Below are 14940 nucleotides of genomic sequence, written 5' to 3' on the forward strand. Positions count from 1 at the left end.
TTTATCATTTATGCTGTAGCTGGTGAAGGTGCCAGCTTATCTTTTCTCACTGTTAATCAGTGTCTCTTACTGTCTTACAGGTTTGCAGCATGAAGGGATATTCAGGGTGTCTGGGTCACAAGTCGAAGTAAATGACATAAAAAATGCATTTGAGAGAGGTAAGGAGTATCTCAGAAATCATTGCCAAACATATTAATTTGTTTAAATGTTCTGAAATGGTGTGGTTTGAATGCAACTTGCTATATTTGGTTCCTTTGATTTTTTTTTTTTTTTTTTTTTTTTTTTTTTTTTTTTGTTTGCTAAGTGAGGCAAGCCCAAACACTTTTCCTAGTGCTCATTAACCTGGAATACTCATTTTTTTGGCGTTACGTTTTATATCTTATAGAGTGTCTGTATAATAAATAGTCTGAATTCAATCTCCTCTCATGTCTGGTAGTTTCTTGATTATTTGTAGCACTAAAGGACATAAAGAATTTCATTATTGGGTGTAACTGCATTTTCCTGCCCTCTTCCCCCCAGCTCTTTCTGAGTAGGCTGGCTGCTAGAGGATGAAATTCTGTGTTTTCCATGTTCTCGAGGCACAGCTTGGCTACATTTATTCTAAATATCAGCAAATGAGAAAGTAAATTTCAAGACACTGCTAACTTGACATAGCTTTTAATAGATTTGATTTTCTAAGTGAAGAACCATTCCATACAAAGGCAAAGAACGGCTGGGAGCCTCCTGACTCATCAGCTTCTAGCTGGGCTGCTCTCCCTAGCAGAGCAGGTTGGGAAGAGCTTGCTCCTCAAGCAGCCCTTGCAGCCCGTCTCCCCGGGCTGGCTTGGGTCACTGGAAACGACAGGGCTCATGTTAATTCCCTGAATACATCACTCTCAAAGAATACAGTTAGTGTGTTTCTATGCTTGCTGGTGGAAGAGACAAGCAGTAATTACTTAGGCGTAGCAAGTTTATTCTGCTTTTGGGAAGAGAGGCATTTCATGGACAGCGTGTATGAAACACGACGTCTAGTTTCACCTGTCTGCATCTCCATCTACCTGAGAATTAAAGTCCTCAAGAACAGAGGAAGCAGAAATGTGTATTATAGGCTGAAAGACCTTTTTTTAAATGAAGGAAATACCAGTCATCTTGGGAAAATAGCCAGTTGTTCCAGCACTCATGCAGAAATAAATAGGTGGTTTTTTTTAATTCATCTCACTTGTCTCTCTAAAGCATATGATATACAGAACTGACAAAGTTAACAATAATGTCTCTGCAGTTTATTAGTTCATCCAGAACCCTTGGTGGCAGTTAATATCAAGGATGATGCTCTGTTTTGTAGTTGGCCCATTTATTATCCTGTGTGTTATTAAGATAATAGGCAAGCTTTGGTAATTTCAGTCGCATAATGGATATATATAGCTTCAATCTGAGGATTGCCCCATCATCAAATCTAATTATATCTGATAGGGAGTTTTCCCTAGGGAACAACTCCTCAAGCGGGCATCTTTTCGTTTGTAATACAGACAAACTGTGGCATATCTGCAGTGACAAATTTTCTCTCCTGTCCCGTCCCCCGCCCAATTCAACACAGGATGCCTGCATCCTGCTGAGCCAAGGGCACGATGCTCAGTGGCCCCTTGCGTGTGCACCGAACCCACCTTAGCTTCAGTTGTGAGTTTGCATAAAGACCCACTCCTGGTGTAATCTTCACCTCCGTGGAGGATCTGTGAAGTTTGCACCCTACCAAAATATCTGGAGCACAGAGCCTGGAAGTGTTACTACTGCTCTAGGAGCAACACCACCCTCCGTGGGCGTGAGCCAGGTGCTCCGGTGTCAGGTTGTCATCTGCTTGATAGAAAGCTGTCCCAGGTCTCCTGAGATTGCTGCTAGAGGCTTCCCTTCTCGACTGCGATGCACAGGAGAGATCCCTCTCAACTCACGCTGGTTGGAGTAGGTGGGATTAACTTCGTGCTGCATAAATCTTTTTCTCCAGCTGAGGTGCATCCTTCCAGTCTGATTCTTTTCTGCAGTATTGTGACTTTTTCTTGCCTGTTTTTCTTTGCTTGTGATGAAGGGGAAGATCCATTGGCTGGGGACCAGAATGACCATGACATGGATTCAATAGCAGGAGTACTGAAGCTGTATTTTCGAGGGTTGGAGCACCCTCTGTTCCCCAAGGATATCTTTCATGATCTGATTGCCTGTGTCAGTAAGTATATGAAAATCTGAAAAGAAATAGGATTAATTTCTCCAATCTCATCCTCCGCTTTCCTCTCTTCCCCTCCCCCTTTTTCCTGGATCCAAAATAATCTTTTTACAGTTACTTGATTGGGTTTGTGTTGCACTGGTACCCTAATCTCTATTACCCAGAGTCTGGGCATTTACCTGCTTACAGCCATCCTTATTCTGATAGCAATTTTTTTATGAATGAGCAAGAAGATAGAAATGAATAGATTTTAAGGGCTGTGTCATGGATTTTTCTGAGACAGTGCTTTACGACAGCATTCTTTAAAAACAGAATAAAACAAAACCCTCTGCTTGGGAAAAATAATCTTTAAGGCCTCTCATGAGAAGGTGTCAGAAATGCCCTCTCAGAAGCAGGGATCGCCAGCAGGGTTTCTCTGCTGATAGATACGCACTGCCCGTGTGCCTGCCGTGCTGCTGCCTGTTCTCCTTAGCTGGCAAGGCAGTAGTCACACACCTTTTAGCTTCATCACCATGAGGGGCCATCCAATGACTCCTGTTAAAGAATATCAATCATGAAGGCAGTCACAGGCCAGTTGTTAGCATTTCTGATGGTTTCTAAAGGTGGTTCTCGTGGGCAGAGGGTTGTTTGTGTTTTTTTGTATGTGAACAACCTCATTTTAAATGGCCTGGCTATTGCCATGTCCTTCAGAATCGAAGAATGATTCTATTGTCTGAGTAGTGAAATGGCCTTTGCAGTGGCAGCCTTTGAAGTAAAGCAGAAGATAACTGCTTCTAAAATGGCTCGTGGTTTTCTTCTCCTGATAAATGCATTTACAGAGCTGAATTCACATTATATGAAAAGGAAAATCTGCTTCCAAATAAGTTCTCCCTTCTGAGATGATTTATGCTGCCCACTTATTTCTCAGTAGGCTGCTGCACACAGAGCTTTTTGCCTCACCCTTTAACTATGTTAATTTTCCTTTGAGTGTTATACAATTCCTTTTTTAAACACCCACCTTTCTGAGCAAACTTGAATGAGCTATTGTGCCAGAACTATTGAAACAGATGACATCCAGTGCTCCCACGCTAGGAAGGAACTTGCAGTGAAGTTTCATGTGTTCAGGGACCTTCATTGTCAAAGGCTTCACCAGCAGGTTCTGCAGCTTCTGCGTTCTCATGCCGGGCAGCGCTGGAGGATCTGGAAAATGGGCAGACCCTTCCTTCCTCCTGCTGCTGCTCTGCTGGCTGCCCTTCGTCATAGCTTGCACAGGGAACATCATGGTATACTGGTTGTATTTGGACTCAGTGGCAAGTTGTGGGTATGGTGACACGATGACTCTGGTGCCCTTTCTTCCTTTCAGCAATGGATAATTTACAAGAGAGAGCGCTCCACATCCGGAAAGTGCTTCTGAACCTGCCGAAGACCACTCTGATTGTAATGAGATACCTCTTTGCATTCCTCAGCCAGTGAGTATCCTTGAGAGCACCATGGCCCTGCTGTAGGACTTGATATAAACATGATAAATGGCAGAACCAGCCTTAACATTGCGTGTGATCTGAGCAGCAGGTCAAGGTAAAAATGCTACAGTAGCCTGCTATGGCATCTGCCGTCCTGGGCTTTTCATGGGGCTGAAATTCATCCCAATGATAGGAATGCAATCTCAAAGGAGTTCCAGAAATGGAGGTGACTGATGTGCTGGTAATCCAAGGAAAAAGTGATACTGAAAGAGTCGGAAACGGGGTTCCACACCAGCACGGAACACTATGTACTAAGTAGTGTGAATGGTGGGGAGTGAGTATTTTTTTAAAACATTCCACTGCATCTGGCTGGTTCACTGGATAGCTTGGCATCAAGGAGTCAAGACCTTCCTCCAGTGCATGGTCTTGATACCTGATGTAGCATGAAGGAAAAATGTCCTAACCAGAAGGGTTATATATACATTGTCAAAGCCCTTTGAATACCATTTAGGTGAAAGACAAATACAACTGTAAGACAGTATTTTGACCTGACAGAGATCCAAGGCTTACTGTCTGCTTTTGTAAAGCTCCAGTTCATCAGCTGCTTTTGATGAACATCTTAATCCTTACATTAAAATGAGATATTGTTAGGGTTTGAGGTTTTTCTAAAAGATTTGTATTAAAATGGAGCAGGACGTTCACTAAACCTATTCATATATGCAAGTGGTTATTCCTCTTTGGAAAGCAGAGGGTTGTTTTACAGATGTTGCTCCTGGAGTCACTGAAATGTGTGACTTTCCAGTCTCAGTAGCTTTTAATTATTCCAGGCAGTGATCTAGAAAATGGGGAGTTTCAAGGGGAATTGTGTTGGAACTTAGTTTTCTGTTCAATCTCTAATTGGTATCTGAAAGGCGTAAATTTGTAGGTTTGAGTCAAAATATAGTCAGATAGAAATTGTGTTTTAAAAAAAAGGCACCATGTAGAAACTATAAGACTCAGATTTGCTGGGATATCCTGAAGAAGAGTCCTGAAAAGGGCCCACTGGAGAAGCTCCTGGGCCTTGGAGAAAGGTTGTAATGCTCGGCACGCTTGATCACGTGCATTTAGGCAGAGAGGACCTGATACAACTCTGCTGTTGAGTGCTGGGCTATGAGCAGCAATAATACAGAACAATTAAAGACTAAAATTAAAGAAGAATGTCCTCCCCTTGTAAAGTCAGCACCCAAGACTTTTTGCGTAGTCTCGAGCTTTGCAACTCCCTTCTGGGGTTTCTGTTGCATTTCGCTGTAAATGCCATCAGTATCTCATTTTTTACATGGACCCAGAAAATTCATGTCCTAGCTGATCAGCTTTAAACAGCGGAAAGCCCAAAGCAGACCTTCCCAGCCTAGCTGTGTGTTCTCCATCAGCTGCTGCTGCTGATGATGATAATGTTGTTTTCTGCCGTTAACCCTCCTCCCCACTTGTGTCTTTTGCAGTTTATCTCAGTTCAGTGAAGAGAACATGATGGATCCCTACAATTTAGCCATCTGCTTTGGGCCAACACTGATGTCTGTGCCTGAAGGTCATGATCAAGTCTCTTGCCAAGCTCATGTCAATGAATTGATCAAAACCATCATCATCCAACATGAGAATATCTTCCCGGGACCAAGGGAGCTGGAGGGTCCAGTCTACAGCGGAGGTGGAAACACCGAGGATTACTGGTATGATAGATATGGCTGAGGGGAAAACGAACGGGTGGATATTTATTTACGGATTAGCATGCTACAGTCATGCATTCTGCGTTGTCTAATTCTGGATTCAAGCATCTGGCCCAGCCTTTCAAAAATCTGTTTTATGGAAGAGAAGATGGCTCTGGTATCTCTGGAGAGTCATCAACTTGAAAGGAATAAGCTGGTAGAAGGTCGCTGTTCAAGTTGTCAAGCCTATCTCACTTATCTTGAAGGGCAAGGTTGTGTAGGGATTTTCTTGGATGTTCTGGTAAGGTAGCAGCCAAAATCAGTTGGGTTTTTTTTTTCCTCTTTTTTGTCTTTTTTTCCTCCTGCTTTTGCCTTTTTTTTTTTTTCCTGCTTGTCTCGAGTGCCTTTGCTTCAGATGCAGGGGTCACTTGCAACTGAACCTAGAAAGCTGTGGCACGGTTTAATTTCAGGGCAGCACTGGTGATGGGGGAGGGAAGAGGGAGGAATGCAAAATCACCGTTTCCATCCAGCTTAAAGCTCAAGAGGCCCGGCCGCGTGTTCAGTCTGAAAGCCACATCTGGAAGCAATTCAGCCAGAGCGGCTCCTGTCATCTGGGGTGGAAGGTTGGGGAGTGGGGGAAGGAAAGGAGGTGTTTTCTTTCCTACTGGCCAAGCTGATCTCTCTCTCTGAAAATGAGGAATGTTAAATTGTGTCCTGCTTCCCCCCCTCCGCTCCTTCCCTCCTCCAGTGTCCCAGGAATGCAAATGATTATTTTCATATACTAAAATAAATACATTTTTTAAATGAAGTCACTCTGGTGACAGAGCTAGCCTTGTTTCCCTGACTTGTTTCAGAGTCGCTTTAACTATCGGCTCACTCCGCGTACGTGCGGTGAGGAGAGGCTCCTCTATGCTAACTGCTGCATGCAGAAGACTTGCCAGAGCCTCTGGTGGAAATTCTGTTCATTCTACCCTTCGCTCTGATGTTTTTAGCTGATGTTATATGTGAAAGAATGGTAGGGGGAAAAAATGGAAGAATCTTTATGACCTTAAGGAAACGCGTTAACTTTGACAAGAGGTTTTCACAGAATCACAGGACAGCGTCCAGGCGGGGGTTGAATATCTCCAGAGGAGGAGACTCCACAGCCCCCCTGGGCAGCCTGGGCCAGGGCTCGGGCACCCTCAAAGGAAAGAAGTTCTTCCTCACGTTCAACTGAAACTTCTTATGTTTTGTCCCATAAGGTGAAGGGAATAAAAATGTGAAATGTTTGGTACACTCAGCATGGGTGATGCTTGACCTGAGTATGTAGGAGGCAAGATGTCCTGGAAGTTAATATCAGTTTTCTGAAGGTGTTTGGTTTTTCTTCATTGCCCTTCCTAACCACCCTGACCTGAGACCCTATTAAGCAGAGAAGGGTAGAAGCAAGCAAGGGAGACTGCTTGAAGCCAGGAAGAAGCATCTGGTTCCCATTCAAGCCTTCTCATAGCCCTGGTATTTAGATAGTTGTTAGTTACTGCCCACAGGGCTCCTCACCGCAAAGCGTGCAAGCAGCAGAGTGAATCCTTGTCGTTGAGCTGATTCATCGGGGAATGGAGCCCGCTACGTCTGTGATACCCTGGTGCCACTTCACTGGGCTGAGATGTCTTTGTTCCGGGGAGCTCGCAGGCGGTGCTTTGGCGTGGAGGCTGCCCGGGCTCAGCGCCACGGCTCGCGTGCTCCGCGCCTCCGTGCCTGCGCTCTCGCTGCAGCGGCGCTCGCTTCGAGTCGCCAGCTGCCGAGGAGCTTTGAAACGGCTTGCCTCGGGCAGAGGAGGGCAGGGCAAGGTTCAGAGTTTATGACGAATTCAGGGCTGTGCTGCAGGCATCTTTGAAATACTGCCTTTGAGCCAAGCCTAGGACCGTGCTGCATCTGTCTGTCCGTCTGAGACTGCACGAGGAGAAGCATGGGGAGAGTTGGGGAGTCCTGCATACCGGCAAGTGAGACCATCGGAATCGCAGGGAAGAAGATAGCTTGCAGATGCTCAACTTGCATTGCGTTCCTCTGGCGGTATATATTGCTTGCACTTTCGGAGTCCTCGGGGTGAAACCCAGCAGCCTAGCCCTAACCGCTGCGGCATCCCGGGGCTCACGTGACAGAGACTGAGTCTGCAGCAAGGGCAGGTTTTTTGGTGGAAAGTGCTCTTGGAGGCACGGATAGGAAGAGGCACGTGGTCCTGGTGCAGTATTTGGATCTTCAGCGTTGGCTGTACGCGACATTACTTCACAGTCCGCATGAAACTTTAGCCCTCAATGCTGCGTTCCTCTTGGGCCCTCCATTTGGCTTAAATTCTTCTGTGAACTTTATTAAGTAGCACAAAGGCTTTGCAAAGGATGGGAAAGGTTGATTCCAGAGGTACTGACTCAGAAGATGGTGGGGCAGCTTCGCATCGTGTGGATTAAGCATAGTGAGACGCCAGAATTATCCAAACATTTTACCCCTTCCCCTTTGTCTTTTTTTTTCTCTCCTTCAAAAGAGTATAGGAGGTAGATTACCAAAGGCAGGACACTTTACATCCGAGATCACTTACTTTACATCCGAGATCACTTACTTTACATCCATGATGACTTACTTTAACCATTGCAAGGCCAAAACGAGGGATGACGTTATTACTGTGTGAAGAGAACTAAAAATCGCTTCTAACGAGCTACAGCGTGCTAGAGAGCGCAGCAAAGGCGTTTTGTCTTTAGCAACAGCGTCTGGTAAGATGAGGAGTGAGCATTTTTTTTTTTCTTGGGAGACGAGCAGGCCGGGCAGGCAGCGCTGCCAGCTGGCAGCATCTCTGCGGAGCTGCCTGGGAGAGGCAACGGATCCTCTTCCAGTTTCCTTTCTGCTCCTGTCCTGAGGGAGCGGCTCGTGTAGCTGCTTACAAAAACATAACCTTTTGGTTGCCACTTGTTGTCTATGGAGCCTTTCAAAGCTTTTCTTCATGCAAAACAGAAATGAGTACTCTTGGTGGTTTAGGTGATCTGTAAATAAAGATTCCAGGCAATTAATCTGGCTATGGGAGTCGTTCGGTGAAATGAATGGGACGGTTTAAGATTGTGATAAAAGGGAAGGAGAGAGATGACAAACTCAAACCTGGAAATATCATTATGAATTGAGAAATAATTTCCCCCAGGAAATGGCAGCTATCTCATCAGTCATCTAATGAGCTAATTAGAGCAATGGAGAATACAGCTGAGGGACTGATTCTGGCACGGCAGAGGGGAGCTAGAATGAACATGCCACTGCTATCTGACTTCTGAACATCTCCAGAGGTCCGGGCTCTAAGATCTGAAGTTGGACTTTCCTGATAGCATACAGGAAGGTTAACAAAGATGTTTGGTTTGCTTGATCAAATAAGAACTTAGCTTGATTTTTAGACATGCTGTGTGCAAGTGCATCTGCAAAGTGTCTGTCACAGTGGAACCTAGATACTGACTTCCCATGTGGATGTTCCTAGTTAGAATCACAGAATGGTTTGGGTTGGAAGGGACCCCTAGAGGTCACCCAGCCCAACCCCCCTGCAGGAGCAGGGACACCTTGAACCACATCAGGTTGCTCCCAGCCCCGTCCAACCTGGCCTGGAATGTTCCCAGGGATGGGGCCTCCACCCCCTCTCTGGGCAACCCCTGCCAGGGTTTCACCACCCTCACTGGAAAGAATTTCTTCCTTAGATCCAGTCTAAGTTATCTCTGTCAGTTATCTAGTTAAGTTATCTCTGATTGTTGTAGGTGAGGAAACTGAATTTCTACCAGTGTAAAGCATCTTCTCTATTTCCTTCTGTTGTAGTGAAAGTCCTCACGGAGAGCGAGCCTCAACAGAAGACTCCGTTCAGGACGTTACGGCTGAACACCACACCAGTGATGATGGTATGCAAAGTCTATTAACTTCTCGGTTAACTGGTGCAGCCCGCTGCGGGGGAGACAGAGAAGTTAGTGCCTTGCAATAAAGTTTGATGTTAGATCCAAAGTGGAGTCTAAATCAGAGTAGTCAGTTGAAACACCGCATACAGCATTTGATGCCAAAAAGTAAAGAGGTATGGAATCAACAGGAATCTTCAGAAGGTACCTGACTATTTTTAAAGTATCCCTTTTTCAAGACTATCTTATCTTAGCGGCAGGCCTGGGCACACTCTGTACTTGCACGACTACTTGAGCTCATCTGTACCCTAGAGTTGGAAGTCATGGGGGAAGCGTGGAGCCAAAGGCTGGATATGTGTCAGCATGTGCTCCCACTCCCCTCTGCCTGTGCCAGGCATCTCCCCTTTCGGTACCTTTGGCAAGGGAGTTGAGTGCCGTAAGCGCCAGTGCTTCTGCTTTAAGGAAGCAAGCAAAATAAAATCCAAACCTGTTTGTCTTCCACCAGGAGCTAGGTTTTAGGCTTGAGAGTCCTGCGGGCCTCTCTAATTTTTTGGATTGTCTTTGGCAAACTCTGTTACCCTTTTGTCTGATCAGTGAAAAAAAGGGTGCCAACGCTGAGAATTTCATGATCTTTCCTAAGGAAAAGGTGACACCGCGGTCTTGGAGTGTCTGTTGTTGATACTTCCAAAGCCTCTTTCTGCGATGGGGAACAGCTGCACGTGAGCTCCATCCAGACCAGAGGAAAAGATTTTACCTTACTGATGTGAAACAGTGATCCCCAGAATACTGACCAGCATGTGAAACAGGCTGACCAAACCAGGACAGAATATGGTTTTATTCCTGGGTTTTGGCCCCTTGTGATTGTTTAAGTTCTGCAGTGGTTTTACTTGTGATGGCCTTGGTTGTAAAGGTGGGAGGAAGGTGGCATTCCCTTAAAATTAGGTGGCATCCTCTTTGAGCTGGTCTCTAAGAATTTGCTCGATAGCCCTGCCATGTGCTTCTGTGCTGCTTTTTGCTCGCTTTCCTCCAGCGGTTGCCTAACAAACCTTTCCCATGGCGTTGCTGTGCTCCTGCTGGCTTCATGGTGTTCACACACCAATAACAAAGGAAACGCTGGAAAATCAGTTCTCCCTCAGCAAGGTCAAGCACTCTCACAGCGACTCCTCACCAAGGTTGTTGGGAGGAAACACAAAGCCTGTGGGAATGACCCATGGGTTCGCTGGCTGTCTTGAACAGAGTGTTCTTTCTGAAAAGTGTTAGCTTCTTAAAAATGCATGGAAACATGTCCTTTTTGAGTTTGTACCTCAAGAAGGAGCAATTTAATTGCTGTAACGAAGGAAAGGCTAACTCTTCCCACATCTGTAAAGCCTGGGATTAAAGCCTGCAGGCTGACACACCGTGGGGTGTACTTGGGTTGTTTCTACATGGGACTTTGTGATTGCTTGTGTAGCTGGGAGGGCACAGCGATGGGAAAACGAGCAGTTAGAGATTAGAGAAGGACACTGTTTTACAGCCTCTGGAACTAGATTGTGTGGGGCCCCTGAGCAAGGTAAAATTTGGAGGCGTTTTGGATGGAGTTCTGCAACCTACACGGAATATTCCATAGGAAGCGTTTGGGAGGGAGCGTTTGGCACCAAAGCAGAGGAGGGAGCTGGGCCTCGTATCTTTTTGAGGGAGCAGCAAGGTCTGGTGAACTAAGGAGTCTCACGTCCTCCTGATGGAGCTGTGCAGCATCACACCTCAGGCGTGCTTGTCAGAAGTGCAGCGTAAAACTCCACGGCTCAGGGGGACCGGGTGTTCTTAGGTTTTTCGCGCTCTTTAAGTCTTTAGATGTGGCCAGGCTCCTTTGGCTCTTCCATGAGGCTGGCACTAGTCCTCGCAAATTAAAGCCATCATCACAGCCATCTTCGTTGAAGGAAAGATTCAGTTTTGGGGTGGGGGGGGGGGTGGAAAGATTTTGCACTGCTGCTCTCCTGCCCGGGCTGTCAGACTGGCAAGGGTAACTGTTTGGCTTAGCCAAACTCTTTATTCGCACAACTTTCGTCTCTGAGCCTAAGTGTAGCAGGAAAAAGCTACTGGAAATTAGAGTCTAAAATCACTTCTCTGGACAAAAGCCAGAGTCCTAAAAAGCAAATTGGAAACATAAGAAACCTGAGTGCCGCTCTCATCTGGAACAATAAACACTTCCTAATGAAACGGGCGGAATTTACAAAACCACACTCCTGTCCCCTTCGTAAATGGAGGGGGACACCAAAACCCAGCATTATTGGGTTTTTTAGTGTTAGGAAGAAGCTGGTTCCAGAGGCAAAACAAGCAAGAGGAAAGACGGAGCCAAAACCAGATAACCGTGTGCTTCGGGGAGTCTGGAGCCAGGCGGCTCTCGCAAGCTGCAGGCATGGGCCAGGCTTTTCTCACCCTCGCCGATCTCTTTGCTGGCTGCTGAGGGCTGATAATGGGATTCGTGTGGGGCTGACCACAGGCTTACCTGAAACGTGTGATTTGACAAAATTCTGAGCTGTCTGGCTTAGTAATGGAGAAATGAATTGTTGGCGGGGGTCGATCTAGCAGGTCCTGTTGCTGATGGCCCCTAGCGCTCGGTCCCTTCGTGCTGCGGAGCTGGTGGGGCTCTTTGGGGGATGCTCCTGCTCCGCTCCCTCAGACGGGCGCAGGCAACGGCGCTGCTGCGGCATCTGCTCGCTCACAGGGATTTACACGATGTCTTTTCTCAAGCCCAGCTACTCCCTCGCCTGCCTATGGGGGCAGCCTTGGAGACCTAATTCCTGAATTTATGCTCTCCCAAGGAATACCTGTAAAAGCTGTGGCTTGTGTTTGGCCTTCCTGTCCTTTTTGGCTGGCTCTTGCACTGTAGAAGCTTCCCGTGATGCAGTATGAAATGGCATAGCTTTCCTTGTCCAGGAAGAGGAACCGCATTTCTCCAGGAAAGAACTCGATTTCCATGGACCGCTTGGCGGTGTTAAAGCTCCTTTAAAGTAATTAGAGGCCGAAGTCCACCGGGGCTGCGTGATTGAGCTCATCTCTGTTCCCCTGATCCCTGCCTAGAATTGGGAGTTGGCGTAATATATAGTTAGACTCAACCAATGGCAGATTTTTCTAAGTCTTAAGAATAATCCACATGAATTTCATACTGCTTTTCCCGAGTGTCTAAATGCCCGCATTGTCCCTCTGTATAATATCAGAGTCCTGCAGGGACCTGGATTAGTGGCTGGTTGCAGACACAGCATGGCTGGCGTTCTTCTGTGAGCTTTTCAAGCAGGAGCAGTTGGATCCGGAGGACGTTGTGCAGCTCCAAGCGCAGCGCCGCTGTGCTCGGCGTGCACGGTGCAGCCCAGCCGTACGGAGCCCGGGGGAGCCGCTTGCTCTCCTGATCGCTGCACGAGCCGCAGCGGTGGAGGCACCGAATGTTTTCGTTCGCTTCCATGACAGCTCGATGAATAGCACGGCCTCCCACGGTGCCAGAATCCGGTCTCCTGGGTCAGGTGAACCTCACAGGCAGCAGAAATTTCTTTCTGAATAGACGCTTTATTTCTGAAGCAGCTTGGAGTCAGAGGCTGTTTCCCTCCCTAAACGCTAATAACAACTCCTGCTTGCCTGCCCAGGAGGTTTAATTTAGCTGCCTTTAAGAAAGCCATCTACCATAGGCAGATTTTTATCTGGAGCGTGCCTGATTGCTACCCAGCTTTGAAATTATTTTTTTTTTTTATTTTAATGAGATACTAATTTTGCCATTGCCGCTTCCATCTTTGTACACTTGAACCGCTAGAAGTGGGTTTATGACTTGGAAAAGATGAATGCGTCCACCACGTAGAGATGAGGTAAATGCTGAAATTGCAACATCCTCATGTGATAGGGCTTCCCCTCTGAATCCTACTGCTTCAACCCTCTGCTGCCTTACGAAGCAACACTTTATCCTCTTCCATGCTCTCATCATAAGCTGTGTTATGGTAGGTTTAAACTGTTGAATACTTACCTGAGCCCAAGTGTTTAGTGAATTATTGTTTATTCCCTTCTATCTCCTAGAGTGTGAGCCCATAGAAGCAATAGCGAAGTTCGACTACATTGGCAGGACTGCACGAGAGCTGTCCTTTAAAAAAGGAGCTTCTCTCTTACTCTATCAGCGGGCCTCAGATGACTGGTGGGAGGGACGCCACAATGGAATTGACGGCCTTATTCCTCATCAGTATATCGTCGTTCAAGACACGTATGTTACACTTTAAGCCCATCTGCAAGATGGGCTTGCTTAAAACGCAGGTGTGGAATGGAGTGTTTGTGTCAAGCTGTTGACACCAGGCGGGGAGAGTTCCTCCGTCAGCCTTCCCTGCCAGAAGGGAACCAGCAGAGCTCCGCAGAGGCGTAGGTGTCCACCTATGTGGAGGCGTGATATAAAAATTGTTCTGGTGCTGCCAGCCTGGTAAAGTTGCAGAGCTGGGGTCTCCAGGTTGCTCCCAGAAATCAGGCTCTCGTTTGAAAGATATGTATTAATTCTTAAGAGAAAGATGCTAGCCTAGTGCTGTTGTCCTGTATGTATGCTCACATACAGTGCTGTATTTCAAATTCAGTGCTGTTGGTCCTGGTTTGGTTGTGATTTCCTTCACTCCTCCTTCCTAGTGAGGATGGTATCTCTGAAAGATCCAGTCCGAAGTCTGAAATAGAAATAAATTCTGAGCCACCGGAAGAAAAAGTGACGGCTAGAGCTGGTGCCAGTTGCCCAAGTGGGGGCCACGTCGCAGATATTTACCTTGCAAACATCAACAAGTAAGAACAGCCTTGCATTATTTTACTTAACTGTAAAGATCTTGGTGATGAGTCCAGTAAAATATTTCCTTCCCTGAAAAAGGTTAACTAACGAGCGCTGCCACCATTATCCTCTCGCTTCCCCCTCTTCTAACTTGCTCACATTTTGCTGTCCTCTCTCTCTCCGTCACCAGTGTGGCCAGTGCTCGTTTCAAATCCCACTGGCTTCTCTTCCCTATCCCCAAGGTGCCATCTGTTCCCATTTTCCCAAATATGCCCTATTTTGTAAGCTCAGCGCACAGAGAAGGGGAGGGGAATAGCAGAGTGACTTCTTGTAATCGTGTGTTCCCGTTCCTTGTTCCGTTCTGTGATTTGTGACGTCTCGTTTACATTTAACATGTTTTGGTTTATGGGGTGGGGGACAATTTCTTCAGAAACTAGTGTCACCTTTTGTGCTAAATGACATACCTGGAGCCCCACCATCTGCCATTGCCCGTAACCTTCTTCCGTTTCTCCGGCACTTCTCACCTTAGGTTACTAACCATATGCTTGCAGCGAAACAACACACCTCCCTGTTGCTCTAACTTCACCTCCTCAACCAGAAATTGTTACTTTAGCCAACGCTCAACATAATAAAAAAACCTGGGGGATTAAGCTAGTAACAGGCTAAATTTCTTGATCTGTTATTTAGTTATTCTGGAGCAGACTTATCCCCCATATCTTTCTGATTATTTCCTTAGTGTTAAAAAAAATGTGCAGTGAAGGTTTTAATATGATAATCACAGTTTTATGGGAGTGGATATTTTTAACCTTCAGTTAATTTAACAGAATGTAGTCTAGAAAGGCATTAACAGAAATGCATCCTTTTTTAAAGATTGGGACCTGGTCATGTCCTACACAGAGCCTGGTCCTTAGTTCATGGGAGTCAGCAGAGCTCCACTGATATCAGTGAAGCCGTGTTAATCTGCTTCAGCTTGGGATTTGGGCTTTCTTTTATGATA

General features: G+C 46.3%; 1 protein-coding gene across 3 annotated transcripts in view; it reads left to right on the forward strand.

Moving 5' to 3' along the window:
* SRGAP2 (SLIT-ROBO Rho GTPase activating protein 2) overlaps window positions 1–14940 on the forward strand; it is a 109441-nt gene that overhangs the window by 89229 nt on the left and 5272 nt on the right. For all 3 annotated transcript variants that reach the window (XM_035901395.1, XM_009647854.2, XM_009647862.2), the window contains exons 14-20: window positions 81–158; window positions 2057–2191; window positions 3531–3636; window positions 5106–5330; window positions 9117–9196; window positions 13226–13406; window positions 13814–13960. In XM_035901395.1, the coding sequence (XP_035757288.1) occupies window positions 81–158; window positions 2057–2191; window positions 3531–3636; window positions 5106–5330; window positions 9117–9196; window positions 13226–13406; window positions 13814–13960 (952 nt within the window). The remainder of the gene's footprint in view (window positions 1–80; window positions 159–2056; window positions 2192–3530; window positions 3637–5105; window positions 5331–9116; window positions 9197–13225; window positions 13407–13813; window positions 13961–14940) is intronic.

This window comes from Egretta garzetta, unplaced genomic scaffold, assembly GCF_000687185.1.
Source record: "Egretta garzetta isolate BGI_Z169 unplaced genomic scaffold, ASM68718v1 scaffold640, whole genome shotgun sequence".
Taxonomy (NCBI): domain Eukaryota; kingdom Metazoa; phylum Chordata; class Aves; order Pelecaniformes; family Ardeidae; genus Egretta; species Egretta garzetta.